At 44.6% G+C, this 14,546-nt stretch overlaps 3 protein-coding genes across 15 annotated transcripts in view; 1 reads left to right on the top strand and 2 right to left on the bottom strand.

The window, feature by feature from the left end:
- Positions 1-86: 86 nt before the first annotated feature.
- LOC118290909 (protein adenylyltransferase SelO) lies at positions 87-5,353 on the bottom strand. 4 transcript variants are annotated; one of them, XM_035618662.2, is made up of 20 exons: positions 5,221-5,353; positions 4,134-4,397; positions 3,929-4,047; positions 3,714-3,842; positions 3,552-3,616; positions 3,397-3,453; positions 3,158-3,256; positions 2,828-2,895; positions 2,659-2,746; positions 2,492-2,561; positions 2,315-2,387; positions 2,150-2,233; positions 1,929-2,058; positions 1,670-1,714; positions 1,483-1,564; positions 1,299-1,391; positions 879-955; positions 696-739; positions 525-604; positions 87-428 (listed from the first exon to the last, which is right to left on the bottom strand). In XM_035618662.2, the coding sequence occupies exons 2-20, from the start codon at positions 4,357-4,359 to the stop codon at positions 306-308; spliced, it is 1,752 nt and encodes a 583-aa protein (XP_035474555.2). In that variant the 5' UTR covers positions 4,360-4,397; positions 5,221-5,353; the 3' UTR covers positions 87-305. The 4 variants fall into 4 exon arrangements, with proteins under 4 accessions (XP_035474555.2, XP_035474557.2, XP_035474554.2 ...); XM_035618664.2 differs by having other exon boundaries at positions 3,929-4,044; positions 4,698-5,261; XM_035618661.2 differs by having other exon boundaries at positions 4,698-5,259.
- pdss1 (prenyl (decaprenyl) diphosphate synthase, subunit 1) lies at positions 5,315-9,655 on the top strand. The gene is made up of 11 exons (XM_035618677.2): positions 5,315-5,531; positions 6,467-6,543; positions 6,645-6,777; positions 7,011-7,141; positions 7,309-7,450; positions 7,534-7,645; positions 7,750-7,859; positions 7,971-8,051; positions 8,191-8,304; positions 8,438-8,518; positions 8,894-9,655. Exons 1-11 carry the CDS (start codon positions 5,388-5,390, stop codon positions 9,032-9,034), a joined length of 1,266 nt encoding a protein of 421 aa, XP_035474570.1. The 5' UTR covers positions 5,315-5,387; the 3' UTR covers positions 9,035-9,655.
- Positions 9,656-9,713: 58 nt separating this feature from the next.
- The window catches only part of abi1a (abl-interactor 1a), a 39,219-nt gene continuing 34,386 nt past the window's right edge, over positions 9,714-14,546 (bottom strand). For 4 of the 10 annotated variants that reach the window (XM_035618666.2, XM_035618667.2, XM_035618669.2 and 1 more), the window contains 4 exons: positions 13,533-13,823; positions 12,438-12,524; positions 11,419-11,604; positions 9,714-11,254 (listed from right to left, as the gene is read on the bottom strand). In XM_035618666.2, coding sequence (XP_035474559.1) covers positions 11,079-11,254; positions 11,419-11,604; positions 12,438-12,524; positions 13,533-13,823 — 740 coding nt within the window. In that variant the 3' untranslated portion in view covers positions 9,714-11,078. The remainder of the gene's footprint in view (positions 11,255-11,418; positions 11,605-12,437; positions 12,525-13,532; positions 13,824-14,546) is intronic. The other 6 variants (XM_035618668.2, XM_035618674.2, XM_035618675.2 and 3 more) reach the window with 3 other exon arrangements.

Below are 14,546 nucleotides of genomic sequence, written 5' to 3'. Positions count from 1 at the left end.
TCATAATCAAATCAATGCAAAGTGCTGAACCTTGTTTTCATTTTGTTCCTCTGCTGTGATCAGAGTGAAACCATATTGTATATGAATCAAGATTAATAGATTTTTTTTTTATTTAGGTGTCAAACAGACAAGAAGCCAAAAGGGCAAAATACAATTTCATAATCAAAAGACAAATCATATTTTTCGCTGGATCCGCACATTGTGTATATTCTTCGCAGAACATAGCCATGGCCTTGGCGGTTTTGGAGAAAAATATATTCCATAGTGTGGCAGTTTGTAATTCTTAATAATTTCAGTATTTTTCTCTACGAAGAGCAGCTGACCTTTAACCTCTCCGCCCATGGTGGAGGTCTTGCTGCATGGCCCGCCTCCTCTGCGGTCTCTTGTGTAACAAAAGGAGAGGACAGGATGCGGTGCAGCAGCTCCACCTAGTGGGAGAAAATAGTCACAGCCTGTCACAAAATTTGATGCTTTGGTTTTGTTTTGGGTAGAGATATTCTAACATCGCTTATTTAGACACACACCTCGGAGAAATCGTTCACCTCAGCTTTCACTATGGCGGATTCTGCCATCCAGTTCCTCAGCACGTACCGGGGATTCACTTCTGTGAGATATGAAAAACAGTTTCGGTGCCATTATACACAATAAAAACATAATCTTTTCAACAACAGTAAGAAGCAGTTTAAGGGGCTCACTCTTCATCCTGCTTTGACGATCGGAATCAGTGTCACTTTGTTTCCTGAACAGAAGGACAAAAAAAAGAAAGATATATATATATATATATATATATATATATATATATATATATTTTTTTTTTTCAGAGAAACGTTTATTTCCAAACTAGCACATGGTCTGAGGTAAACCTGTTTTTGTTTTACCTGCTGATCCGGAAGACGTACATGTTGAGCCAATCAGAGAAGTGCTCATGCTCCAATAAGTCGCCAAGAGCCCACATCTAATTCACGCGTGCACACACACAAAAACATTAAAACATGATTGTAAATAGATATAATGGCTCTGTGTGATCAACAAAAGCAGAAATTGAAATTAACCCTTTATACATATTATAACGGGTTAACATAAATGTCTGTGGTGTCCTGGAGGTGCAGACATTTATATTTCTCTTAAGCTGTTTTCAGACACGAACTTCAGAACATTGTTCGGAAAAATTGGACCCCGACATTTTCCGTAAATTTTGCTAGGGGGGCTGACAGGACGAAATTTGCGTTCGTCCTGCAGGATTAGATGTCACCACCTTAAAAAAACTAAATCTAAAAGCAGAAAAAGACCCGCTCCACCTGTGTGAAGTTCCTGTTGTGAAGCTGGAGGTCTGACATCTCACTGAGCTGTCGGAAGGTCATGGTGAAGTCGGACCCTTTGTCCTCCATCATCTGGGAAGAAAATCACAAATTATACTGGGAGACTAAAACTATCTGTGCACCAGCAGCTAACAAACAGGACAGGGAGGTTAAATTGACTTGCCTTAAGCAGGAAGCCAATAAGGAAGCTGTCGTCTTCCTCTTCGCCAAGAAGCCCAAGTTTGGCTTTAAATATCTGGTGAATCCTGAAATACACAAACAAATAAGGTTAGAAAATATAATTTTATACGTTCTTGGTTTGGAAAAAGGCGAACGTGTGGGACAGACAGATTCAGACCGATGGAGCTCACCTCATCTGGTAAATGCTACCATATCCTTTTAAGATCATTTTAGCCCTGAAACAAAAGATAAGAGAAGTAGTTTAATAACTGCATTTTATGAGAGTAACTTTACTTTGAAGGGGCAAAAAAATTATAGTGTATCTACTGTGGTCTGAATATTACTTCTCGCCTTTTGTTTTCAAGTATTTACCCCTTCATTAAAGGATAGTAGAGGGTTCTATGTAAGTTAGTAAACACAAATATTCAGTGTCTGATGAGTTTTCTTTACTCCTCCTGCTGTTTCTGTGTGAGCACGGGACTGAGAGCCGCCAGCAGCTTCTCCAGGTTGAAGAGTCCCACGTCGGCCTGGGCTCCTATTCCGTACCTGCCCTCGTCGTCGGACGTGTTGGGGACAAAATCTGCAACGTTTGAGGAAGGGTCTTGTTTGAGTTTTTTTAGGAAAAAAACGGGGGCAGCGAGATATTTTACTGCTTGATCGTACTCACGCACTGGGGTTATATGATTCCATGAAGCCAAACGGCCCGTAGTCGATGGTGATGGACAGGAGACTGAAGTTGTCTGTGTTGCACACACCTGTTGCGAAGGCGCACGGTAGATATATGAGTAGATGTGGATACAAACACATAACGGCAAAATGTTCAGCTTGACTCTTACCGTGTGCAAACCCGACAGACATCCACTGGGCAATCAGCTGTGCTGTTTCATTCACAACAGTGGAATAAAACACCTAAAATATTTAAAGAATTCCACAGTTAGTCATAATGTACGCGGGTTTATTTTCTATACGCGAAAAAATTATCATGGGAAAATATATTTTTTTACGTGACTCACCAAATATTTGTTGGGGTCGCCTGAGGCGATCGAAGGAAAATGTTCATCAATGACGAAGTTCACCAGCTTTCTAAAATCAACGGGACAATAAACATATATATGTTGAATAGGAAGTGACGACAATGACGAGAAAAGCGTTGATATTATGATCACGTGACCAGTTTCACCTCAGAAGATCCGTCTCTCCACTTTGAGCCAGAATTTCCAACGACCCAATCCGAAACCACGACTTTGCTAAGCGCAGAACAACAGCCCCTGGAGTGAGAAAGATTGAGACAGTAAAGTAAATATAACATAAAACATGTTTTCAAGGGTTTGCATGAATAATTTATCTACCTCTCTCCATCTTCACATTGCCGTTGTAGAACTGATCCCTCACCACTGGCTCCTCGCTTACAATTAGACTGAAACAAAACAAGGAATTATCAGCTCAATTACTCGAGAAAACATCCAAAAGGTTACATTTTTCAAAACTTGTCTGCACTTTTGAAGGTAACAAGTCGAAATCAATTTAACAATATCCAGGTCTTAAGTATTTGGCGTCTTGCAAACAATCTAAAATGCTATACAGATATAAATGTTAAGGTATGTAGATGTTGATTGTAATCATCATCTGCAACAATTTTATTTTAAATTAGTGATACAGGATCTTCGCGTTAATCTGACCTGGCAGCCCTGCTTGTGGGAACACCCAGGAAATGCATCGCCTCGCTGCACAGGAACTCCCTGACTGAGGAGCGGATCACAGCTCGACCGTCTCCCGACCTGCAGGAAGATTCATGTTCACACTGAAAGGCTCTTGAGATAGCTGCACAATTTAGGATACGATATGCACAAATATTTTTGATCATTTATTGAAAATAAGATGGAAAATGCACAGAATAAAAGTTGGAAAACAAACATACCTTGAATACTGTGTTTTTCCAGAACCTTTGAGCTGCAGCTCCCATGTTTCTCCCTTTCTAGTAGATGGAACATTACATAAGTCAGAGCTTTAACTGTCAACTCACCTTGAATATATCAGTACTTTAGAAATACGTAAATCCTGAAATGTTCTCACCTGTTGGAATACCGACCCAGTAAATGTGCTCGACCGTCACCCAGCTGACCTGCCCAGTATCCAAACTATTTGAGGGGGGGGGATGAAAAAGAAATCATATTCATGAGTAAATCTCAGTAAAAAACTTCGACAAAAAGAAGAAAAACAAGTTTCTGTCATTACCTGGTGACCCCCGTATCTGTGTGCAAGAGGCACAGATCCTATTAGCAGCTTGCCTCCACTGGCATAATGTAGGAAATCCTCGGACTGTGTTACAGCCACATCTAAATCGAAGATCCCCTCAATGACTTCCTGTTGAGATGGTGACAGGTATAAATTCACTTGCCATATTTTAAGGGGAAAATATGCGATGCGGCTGAAGACGTTACAATCACCACCTTAGAAACTGCAGCCAGTCTCAGCGGCCCTTTTAGTGGGGTTGGAGTGGATTTGGAGAATATGCAGTTCTTCACAGTGCGAACAAAGTTGCCGTCAACTTCATCGACTGGGAATTCTTCTACGGAGAGGACGTGAAAGGGGACGTTAAGTTTGTTCTGCATTTTTTTTCGCGGTGACCCGCAAAGACAAGAATCAAGTTTTTACCAATTAGCTTCTTGCAGGACACTCTGAACTGGTCCAGGTCCCGTACGAGGCCGGACACACTCATGTTCCACCTGGATCTGACAGTATTTGGAGCTGGCTGGCCGTTTGATGCTGTGTCATCGTCACGGTGACAGTCAGAACTGTGGCAGAACTCCAGGACGTGTGCAGGTGCGAGGCGCGATGCTGCGGCCAGAGCAAAGACCAGCAGCCTGTAGACGCTCCACATGTCCGCAGACGGAGCAGCTGCCTTAAATGCACATGACTCTGGAGGAGAAAAAAATAGAACATTTTCACCTTCTGCTGGTCAACATCATAAACAACAATGGTACTCTAATTATTTCCTTAAGTGTCCTGCATTTAAAATGTGACATAAGTAACACAACAAATTAGCCATCTAAATATTTCTGTAAGTGTAAAGGGTTTTATATTTTATCAAATGTAAAAACTTTTACATACATAAATGCGTGACGTTTGATTGACCATATGATCAGTTTTGTATAATAGATACCAGTGACGAAACCTTTCGATAAATAAATGTTGTGGAGTAAAAAGTGAAGTACTTGCCAGTTTTTTAGTGGAGTGGAAGTGTAAAGTACCAGTGAACGAGAGAACTCAAGCAAAGTAAAAGTATGTCAAATTTTACTTAAGAACTTTAGTAATACACTCAACTATTTTCTTGTGAATTACAGCCTCTTGATTTCAAATCATCGGCTGCGTAAGTTATCCTTTAGCTTCAGACACGCTAACTGAAACCTTAAACTGGCAGTGAACTAAACAAAGCAAGTTAACATCATGTAGGACGGTTTGTTCGTGGAGAATTATAATAATTATAATATCTCATAAAAAATAATCGTTAGCAGTTCTGAAAACACCAGTTCGCTGCAGGTTAGCCACAGTTGCCTAGGTTACTCGTTAGCTAACCGGGTGCTAGCCTCATCCCAAACGGTTATTTGGGCTAACGGTTGTTAAAGTTTCTGGAGGAAACAACCGTAACTAACACCTAAAAGTATCCCTAATGTATTTGTATTCATTTATTTGATGTAATTTTTAAGGAAACAGCCACTCGTGTCTTTTCTAAACTCCCTGCCTTCCGTTGCTGACGACTCTGGCGGCTAATGCTATATCCTTGTTGTCACGTGACGTCATCCACCGGCGCCCGGGTTTGTCACAAGACTTCCGGTTCCGTGTAAGATACGTAACCCCCGCCCCGCCCCGCCGCGTCGTGCCGGTGACCGACTCGTGCGGGTGGGCAACATGGCGGTCCCGTGGTGGAGCCACTGCCGGAGGTGGAGTACGAACCGGGCGAGCGCGACATTACTCGACACGCTGCGGCGGTGTGACGGCAGGTCTGCGTCCTCTGCGGCGCGGGCCGCCTGGAGCTCGAGGCCCCGGAACGAGGTGAGGTGTAGTTGCGGGGCCGGCGGGAGAGAAACACCGGGGACGGGGAGGAGAGGGTGGCTGTCAAACCCCGGGAAGGTCATACAGGCACAGGCACAGACACAGGCACAGACACACACACACGCACACACACACACACACACACACACACACACACACACACGCACACACACACACACACACACACACACACACACACACACACACACACAGTCTCCTTCTCTCACTGCTCCAGTGTCTCTCACGTTTCCTTCCCGATCATTTAAACTGTCATGTGTGTGTGCTTTTGAAAGAGCTTCCTGTGTTTTGTATTTGATTCCTGGAATGAATTGGTTGGTTCCGACTTGTTGCTGTCAAGGGGCGTTGGCTTGTTCAACTTGTGCTGCACATGAAGGTCAAGACCTGCTGCTGACCTCACAGAGCCTCTGTCCTTCACCCGGTCAGCTGGACAACCAATCCTATCCGATGTCCTTTCATTCATTCATTCATTCATTTGACATTAACTCTTGTTACCTGTGCCAGACTTGCTTAACAGAACACTTAACAAAAAAACACTTCACCCTCTCCATCATTGCATCAGGGAAGGAATTATTTTAGAAACAGCCAGGGCAAAAGTCTCAGTCTTAAAAATAAATAAAGGCAGAAGCCGAATTCTGGATTTTCTCGAATATTGTTTGAATTGTTTTGTATTTTTCACGCTGTGTCATGTCAGGCTACTGTTCACTACTTGTTTTTCTCTGAAAGTAGAATGTACATGATGTGTGTCTCAAATTATTCAAGCTGCCAGGAGCTCATAAATACACTTTGTGTAAGTTGTTATTCGTAGAAAACATTAACCCCAGGTTTCTAAAATACACAGCAGTAAATGGATAAATCCAGAATATGCACAAATTTCACAAATTATGATGATAACATGTTTGTTTTTTGACTTTCAGGCGCTGCTATTATCATCATCATCATCATCCTCACAGATAAACCTGAAAACTTTCAACTTTACCTCACTACTAAACAGGTGAGTTGTGACGTGATCCAACCAAAGTCTTTCATTTTCCAATCTTATATAATCCCCTCGTATGATTATCGTTGTTTCATTTTCTCTCTCTCTCTCCTCAGACACAAGTCGCGGTCCCTGTGTCCCGCGCTGCAGCCGCGCTGCTGCCGAACGATACACAGCGACGCGAAGGTCGAGGACCCGTTCACGTTGGCTCAGAAAGACCTTACGAGTTTATACGATGACATCAGAAAGGTGAGATTTTAATAAAAATATTTGAAAGGGCGCCAACAAAGTGTTGTATTAGTTTTACAGGCCAAATGAGTGTTATGTCAGCATATAAAAACGTGGTAGTGGAAACCTTCGTCTTTAATAAGAATCTTGTACCGTAGGAACCAACAGGAGACAGTTTGCTTTCACCAGGTGTTTGGCAGATGTTTATCTCAGATCACCAGATGATTTGTCATTTTTATTATTCTGCTTCCCAGGAGCTGTTTGTCTCTAAAGAAGAGCTGAAGTCTCTGTGCGACTACTACTTCGATGGAAAAGGCAAAGCGGTGCGACCGATGATTGTGGTTCTGATGGCGCGGGCCCTCAACATCCACAGCAACAGGGCGGGGTGCGATTTTATTTCAACAAAACATTCATAATTTATTAACACAACTCGCCCACAAGTGACCTGTGCCACAGTGGCTACACCACCACACCTTGTGATGGCCAATTTAAAAAAACAAAACAAAGTTATATGAATCATTTATTTCATCTCACTTCCTGCTCTCTTCGTAGCGACCTGCTCCCGGGGCAAAGGGCCATCGCCATGATCTCTGAAATGATCCACACTGCCAGTCTGGTGCACGATGACGTCATCGACGGATCTGACAAGCGCAGAGGAAAGGGAACCATCAACGAAGTGTGGGGGGAAAGAAAGGTAACGGGGGAGAAAACGATAAAAACAACAACTTTTTAAAAATTTTAAAATATGTATATAATTATTTTTGTCCCGTCTTCCAGGCCATCTTGGCCGGAGACTTCATCCTCTCCGCCGCCTCCCTGGCTCTGGCTCGCATCGGAAACATCACCGTGGTGAAAGTGTTGTCCCAGGTGATCGAAGACCTGGTGCGAGGTACAGCATCTGTTCACACCCGCGTTTCCATTGTGTGCGCACATTAAAAAGCTGCGAGCGGTTTGGAAGATTAACACATACTGTTCCCCACTGTGCTCTCCCAGGTGAATTCATGCAGCTGGGCTCCAAAGAGAACGGGAACGAGCGGTTCAAACACTACCTCGAGAAGACCTTCAAGAAGACGGCGAGTCTTATTGCAAACAGTTGTAAAGCAGTATGTACGTTCTGTCTCCGCACAAATATTGCAGCGAGTGAGGGACACATCAGGTCCTGTGTGTCTGTGGTGTTTTAATGTTGACTGCCTGTCCTCCTCCTTTCGTCGAAGGTTTCCATCCTGGTCAACTCTGATCCCGAAGTTCATGAAATTGCCTTCCAGTACGGGAAGAACGTCGGCATCGCGTTCCAGGTACAATAATTCCCAATATTTTCAAAAGGATACAGGAAAAAAAACAAAAAAAACAACTTTAATATGAATAAAATGTGTTTGGTCTGTGGAATCTAATTGAATGAGTTCTAATGGGAGTTTATTTGTGTCTGTCGTTCAGCTGGTGGACGACGTGTTGGACTTCACGTCAGGAGCCAGTCACCTGGGGAAGCCCACGGCCGCAGACCTCAAACTGGGCCTGGCCACCGGGCCGGTCCTGTTCGCCTGTGAGCAGGTGAGACGGACATTCATCATTTAACCTGGAAACATGAACAAGAGTAACAAAGAAATAAAAATAAATCATCTGACATACATCATGCGTCTACAGCCCTTTGTTAACTCCACCTCCCCCCCTCTTTTTTTTCTAGTTTCCTGAGCTTCACTCTATGATCATGAGACGGTTCAGCTCCGACGGAGACGTGGACCGAGCCTGGGAATACGTTCTTCAGGTACTACCAACAGCACATTGTACAAATAATTAAGATTTGATGGTTCTTGAAGCGTCAATTTGACTCTAAAATGCAGATTACTTAATATTTTTAGTCAAATTACAAACGATTATATCCTCAAACAATACGTGTTGTAAGGGAGTCAATATTCTGCCTCCTGCGTCAGACACTTATCTTAAACTTGACAAATGAATGTTAATGATCAATGTTTTAAATTGGGTAAATATTGACTTTAATTAATAGTTAACGTAAGCCATTAACAGGAAGACTAGTTGTTTCAGTCATGGACTGAACAAGCGCACAGAAAAAGAAGTCGAGCTTCGCTGGTATAGAAGATAAACGCTCTTGTCAATCGTCGTCTTGTTCCCGTTCCAGAGCGACGGCGTGCAGCAGACCAACTTCCTGGCGCGGCGCTACGGCCAAGAGGCCATCAGACACATCAGCATGCTCCGGCCGTCCCCCGAGAGAGACGCCCTCATCCGGCTCACGGAGATGGTGCTCACCAGAGACAAGTGACGAGCCTCCAACTCAACTTCAGGCAGCTACCTGCGGAAAAATGCAACTCACGAGTTGAGACGACAAAGACGGTGAGAGAGAGAAGCGACGGGACGTTCGGTTCGGAAGGACCCCTGGTGCCGGTTTCAGTGCCAACGGCAAAAAGAAAACGGCAGCAAGCTGTCAGAGCACTTACTCAGAATCAAGGGGGTCAGTCTGAACTGACTCCCGTCATTTCCTGTCGCTCTCCTGAAATATACACGAGGGTGAGTCACACATAAGCCCACTCCACATTCTCGTGACCATATGGAAATAAATCTTAAATCATGGGACGCCACTTCATAACAGTACTGTACCTGCGCCGGCCTCGTCTCTGAGCAGCGGAGGCGGCGGCGTCAATATCGTGCATAATCGTCGTCACCGGTGTGTGTTTCGTCTGTCTCGAGCTCCGTCCTCACACCACCAAAGGCCAAAAAACAGTCACGTCTCCCTCCGACGTGTGAAATGTTTTCCGAGGTTTACTTCTGTGAATCAAAGTGTCCTGTAACGAAACCAAGGCCTTAACATCTTCATCATCCACAACTCGTGTGTTGCTCAATAAAACCGTCTTTTGTTTTGTTTTTATTTCTATTTAAGCCAAAACCTTTCGCCTCTTGTCTTGATTTTCCCTCCCGAGTGACCACACGTGTGCATGTCGGCGTACATAGAATTGTTTATTATAAAAAGACTGTACATTAGATTTTTTTTTTTCTTTCAATCAACATTTCTTTTTTATGTACAAATGGGAGGGCAGGGAGAGATTTGATTTCAATATTTCTACCCCATGAAATTGAGCCGGAACTCTTAAAAAAAAAAAAAAAAAAAAATTGAAAATACTAAAGCAAATGGGCTAAAATATCAAAGCGTCAGCTGCAGTGTCCTGACAGACAAGATGTTAGATGATTGTTGGAGGGCTAACAAATAAAAATTTAAGAAACACAATGCTATCAAGATGATTCTGAGACCTGAGTGAAAGCTAATGTTGTGATTGGCGGATTTGACTCGGGTTAGATATCGAGAGGAATTTCACGTTCAGGGTGTTTGACGTGCCGAGGTATTAGTTGTTGATTGGTCGCCTGCGTTGCGTCTGAAATGTCAACATGGCAGTGTTAGGCACCACAAAGTCCACGCTCAGCGTCACACCACGCCGGCTCAATCTACGTACATTATTGCCAGTTCACCAATGGATCCTACAGACTTGTGTGACTAGTAAAAAAAAATTACACGACAGTGATAATAAATTGCCGGGATAAAGTTTCACTTGTAGGATTTTTTTTTTTTTTTTAAAGGTGAGACCACGGGAAAGTCTGAAATTCACTTCCCCAAGAAAGTTTCAGTGACTACAACAGTGAAAATAAAAAAAGAAAAGGTGAGAATACACACTTACAACATAACGGAAGCATAATGCCAATAAACTTAAGATTACATTTTTTTTATCTCTTCAAAATGTTTGCATGCTTTAGCGCCAACGACTGATTCCTCTAAATACCATTTACAGTATTTAAAATGTTGGGACTTATCGACAGTACGTTTTTCTTTTTCTTCCGTACGAACGGGCCTCGTGGCGTCGAGGAGAAACTTAGCGTATAATCAACATTCACTGAATTTACATTACAGGAAGTGGCTGCAGCTCACATTATATACAACCCAACTGTACGAACACTTCAACTGATGGTGTTCGTATTCAATCTGTCTGCTCCATTAAAACCCAACGTGCAGAATCTCTGTCCAGGGCAGGATGAATAGATCCTTCGGCCCGCGAGGGCGGGCGAGCGAGCGCGCGCAGTCCAGTCGTTACATATCCCCGCCCCATACAACACCAAAATAAACTAAATAGATATTAACTTTTTATTTAATTTTATTTGCAATCATTTAGGGAAAGAAGAACATTCTGTCATATCAAAAAAAGGGGGGGATCATACAGTTATGTCTATGCGTCTCAGAGGAGTCGGGGAGGGGGGGGTTGCTGCGGTCGTTCGATCTCTCGGCGGATTATGATGCGACTGAATGAATATGCGGCGGCCGTTCAGTCGGCGTAGTGCATGATGGACTCCACGTAGTTGCCGGGGAACAGGCCGGTGACGCCGTTGCTGAGGCCCTCATACCAGCCGTCGTCGTTCTTCTTGATGACGTAGATGATCGCCCCCTCCATGAAGCTCAGCTCGTCGTCCTTGTCCCGGGAGTAGTCGTAGATGGCCACCACTGAAAACACCAATGAAATGAAACAGTCAATGCCCCCCTCCACTCAAAAAACTGTGTATTTCTTCTGTGTCTGTCCTCTAAAATGTCTGACAGCGACTAGAGGTACTTTCTCCCGGAGGAGGAGGTTTCTGTGACGTGCGTGACTGTCGCTATCAAGCACAAACCTTTCTCCACATAGTTGGTGGGGGCCCACTGCGGGTCCCCGTCGGCGTAGGGGTCGTTGTAGTGCACGACGGCGGCGTCCTCCTCCTCGTAGTCCACCGGGGGCGGCGGCGGAGGGGGAGGGGAGTCGTCGAACAGGGGCAAGTCGTCCGGAGGAGGCGGCGGCGGCGGAGTGGGAGTATCTGCAACTGTCGGAGAGAGAACGGAGACGGAGAAAAGTGAAGACGATTGACGATTTTCCAAGAGCTCGCTTGGGCAGAAGGGGCGATGGCCGGATCATGCAGAATTAATGATGACACATGCAGAACAGAGTGTGTATGGGAAGTTTTTTTGAATATTAAATTCATCAAACAGGCTACTTGTTGTTCCGGGGGGGAAAGGGGGGAATTACGCATTAATGTGGACTTGTTCGATCCGACACATCCGCAGAGTCATGCTATTTAGTATCTTGGAGGTTTGTTTGACAGCATCCCCATCGGGAGAAAAGCCTTAAAAACAGTTAGTAGATGTTTTACTGTAATCATTTTATTTTCTCTAAACCTAATCCGCTAATAAATGTCCACCACTGACTTTCTGTCTAGAAAAAAAACACGCCCTAAACTTCGTGTTCTGAACCAGCAGAGGGCGGCAAAGGCCCCCGTCTCCTCCTGCCCTGCAGTGCCCTTTGGCTTTTTTTTCACCTCGACATTTTTGTATTCACCTCAGCTCAACTCTGCTCCGAGTACATTCAACAGATGAATAACACGGTTCAATCATGAACTAGATCACTTCAAAAATGATCTCAACAACTGAGGCGACAAACTGAATTAACTTTGCAATTTAACTTTTTTTCTACGAGCAGCGAAGAAAGAAAACAGTTCAGCTTATTTTTTTGGAATAAATCCGATGAGGTTGGTCACGATCGATCTCGACACACACAGAGGGAACGGGATGAACAGGCACACAATGCATGCTGGGAGACAAGCAGACGAAGAAGAGGAGGAGGAGGAGGAGGAGGAGGAGTGTCGTCCACTTCACTTACTGCTCTCCTGCATCCTGGCCACAAAGCCAGTCAGAGGTATCTGTGGAGTCAGCTGGGGCATGGGGGGAGGAGGCGGAGCGATAGACACTGAAAGCCGGCAAAAGGAAAAAAGACAGAAAGGACAAGACAAGGACAAAAAAACAAATACATAAATAAAGAGAAAGCACCAGTCAGTCACCAAGAAGAGTGAACCCCTGATCCCGAGCAAACACCAAACTCACAGAGATTAAAGAAACAGAAAGATGTGCTGCAGAGACAGACGTTTACATATTCAAATGACTGAAATAATGATTGACACGTGACGTTTGTCGCTGCAGCATCTCCACAGATCAGACACAAACAATTTTGACACTGGGAAGTTTGATGACGTCTTATTTGACCGTGATGAGATTTCACACGGTGTCTTGATGGTCCTATTTTCGGGGACGAGGCACTTGAGTCGCGTTCGATCCTGCGATCTAACCTTGTGATCTGCATCTGGTTGATGAACTCACGATAATCTGGGAATGATCTCGCACATCTGGAGGTTGTCTGGCTCTCCAAACCGTGATCCAATGTGATTCAAACGGCGTGAGCAAAATTCCAGAGGGGAAAAAAGAAGGTAGGTGTAAACACAAAGGGCCTGTGTCGTCCGATTCTGTTTGGATACAGATCACGTGTTAACAACGGATAGATAGAGATTTTAGTCTGTAGCATGTTCGGTTTTTGGAAAAAATGAAACAGAACCACTCCCGATGCGCAGCGGAATCGATTCGCACGTCAACGTTTGACCGCACGCTTTTACACGATGCCAGAAAAGCAGACCGCTCGTTGTTTGCAGACATTGATCGTCTGCTGCAGGAGTCAAAGACGAGGCGCCGTCCTGCATGAATACTGAAGAAGAAGAAAAGAAAAAAAGGCCTGAACCTGCACTCTCAGCGTGGAAGGGAAAAATGTCTGAAATTCAAGCCTGACCTTCAGAAAACTGACGCACTTGCAAATATGAAATATTGGTCCGAGGCTACAAAGGTCAGTGTTCCTTTTTTTTTTGTTACTGTGAATAATTTGAATGAATTTAATAAATCAGGCTGGGAGTCGGAGACAGAAGGGCCTTACTTGAGTTCTGGCCGTAGCCAGGAGTGCCTCCGTTAATATGAGGCTGCTGCTGCTGCTGCTGCTGCTGCTGCTGCTGTAGTTGCTGCTGTTGCTGAAGTTGCTGCTGCTGAAGCTGCTGCTGCTGCTGCTGCAAGGAGAACTGGGAAGTGACCGACGGCGCCCGGCGGTAGGTGCCCGTGGCCGAAACCATCGAGACGGAGGAGTTGGAGGGGTTGTGCCGCGAGATCTGCCGCGAGATGGTTCCAAACTGGGACATTGGAGCGGGACCCAGACCGGGGCCAGGGGCCACAGCTAGGAAACACACCCAGGGAGGGGAGGAGGGGAGGGAGTTAGACAGAGGAGGTGGAAAGGGGGAGAAGAAGAGAGAAGCACCGAAAACATGAATCATCAACAGCTGAAAGATTATGAGAGATTTGAAATACCGAAGGACACAATCGATAGGGAGAATCGGAGGAAGCAGACGAGCTCGGGAAGCAGCACAGACGGTTAATTGGTAAAACTGTTCAGCAGATTTCTTTATTTCTTTTTTAAAGAAACACAAAGAGTCCCAAGAGGTTGCACCAAGAAATCCTGCACTTTAAGGAACAAAACGGGGGGGGGGGATATTGGGTGAAGAATGAGGGAAGCGAGATCAGAGCAGCGACACAACAGTGTGATTACAACTTCTTCACACTCCTTTTCAGCGACATGATTTCATAATGTCCACTCGAGGGAGAGTTGTGCACTCGTGATTCAGAATCATGGCAACGTTTCGATATGCACAAATATTAAAAGTGAGTGTGTGTGTGTGTGTGTGCGTGAGAAGGACAGAAGGGGTTAAAGACTCCCGGTCTGCTCGAGTATTTCCTTTCATATTTCTAGATAACGCACACAGCGTCTCCGGAGGGATGGGTGGATCCAGAGGAAGTCAAAAGATTCAGAGGAACACAATCGCAAAACGAGCGGAAGAAGTAATCACAGCAGAGAGAGTGAAGCATCGACGTTCTGAGGACGAAGCTTCGAGTGATCCTCGCC

Source organism: Scophthalmus maximus, chromosome 21 (genome assembly GCF_022379125.1).
Source record: "Scophthalmus maximus strain ysfricsl-2021 chromosome 21, ASM2237912v1, whole genome shotgun sequence".
NCBI classification, from domain to species: domain Eukaryota; kingdom Metazoa; phylum Chordata; class Actinopteri; order Pleuronectiformes; family Scophthalmidae; genus Scophthalmus; species Scophthalmus maximus.
The sequence above is the reverse complement of the archived record's forward strand: the minus strand, read 5'-3'. Positions and strand labels throughout refer to the sequence as shown.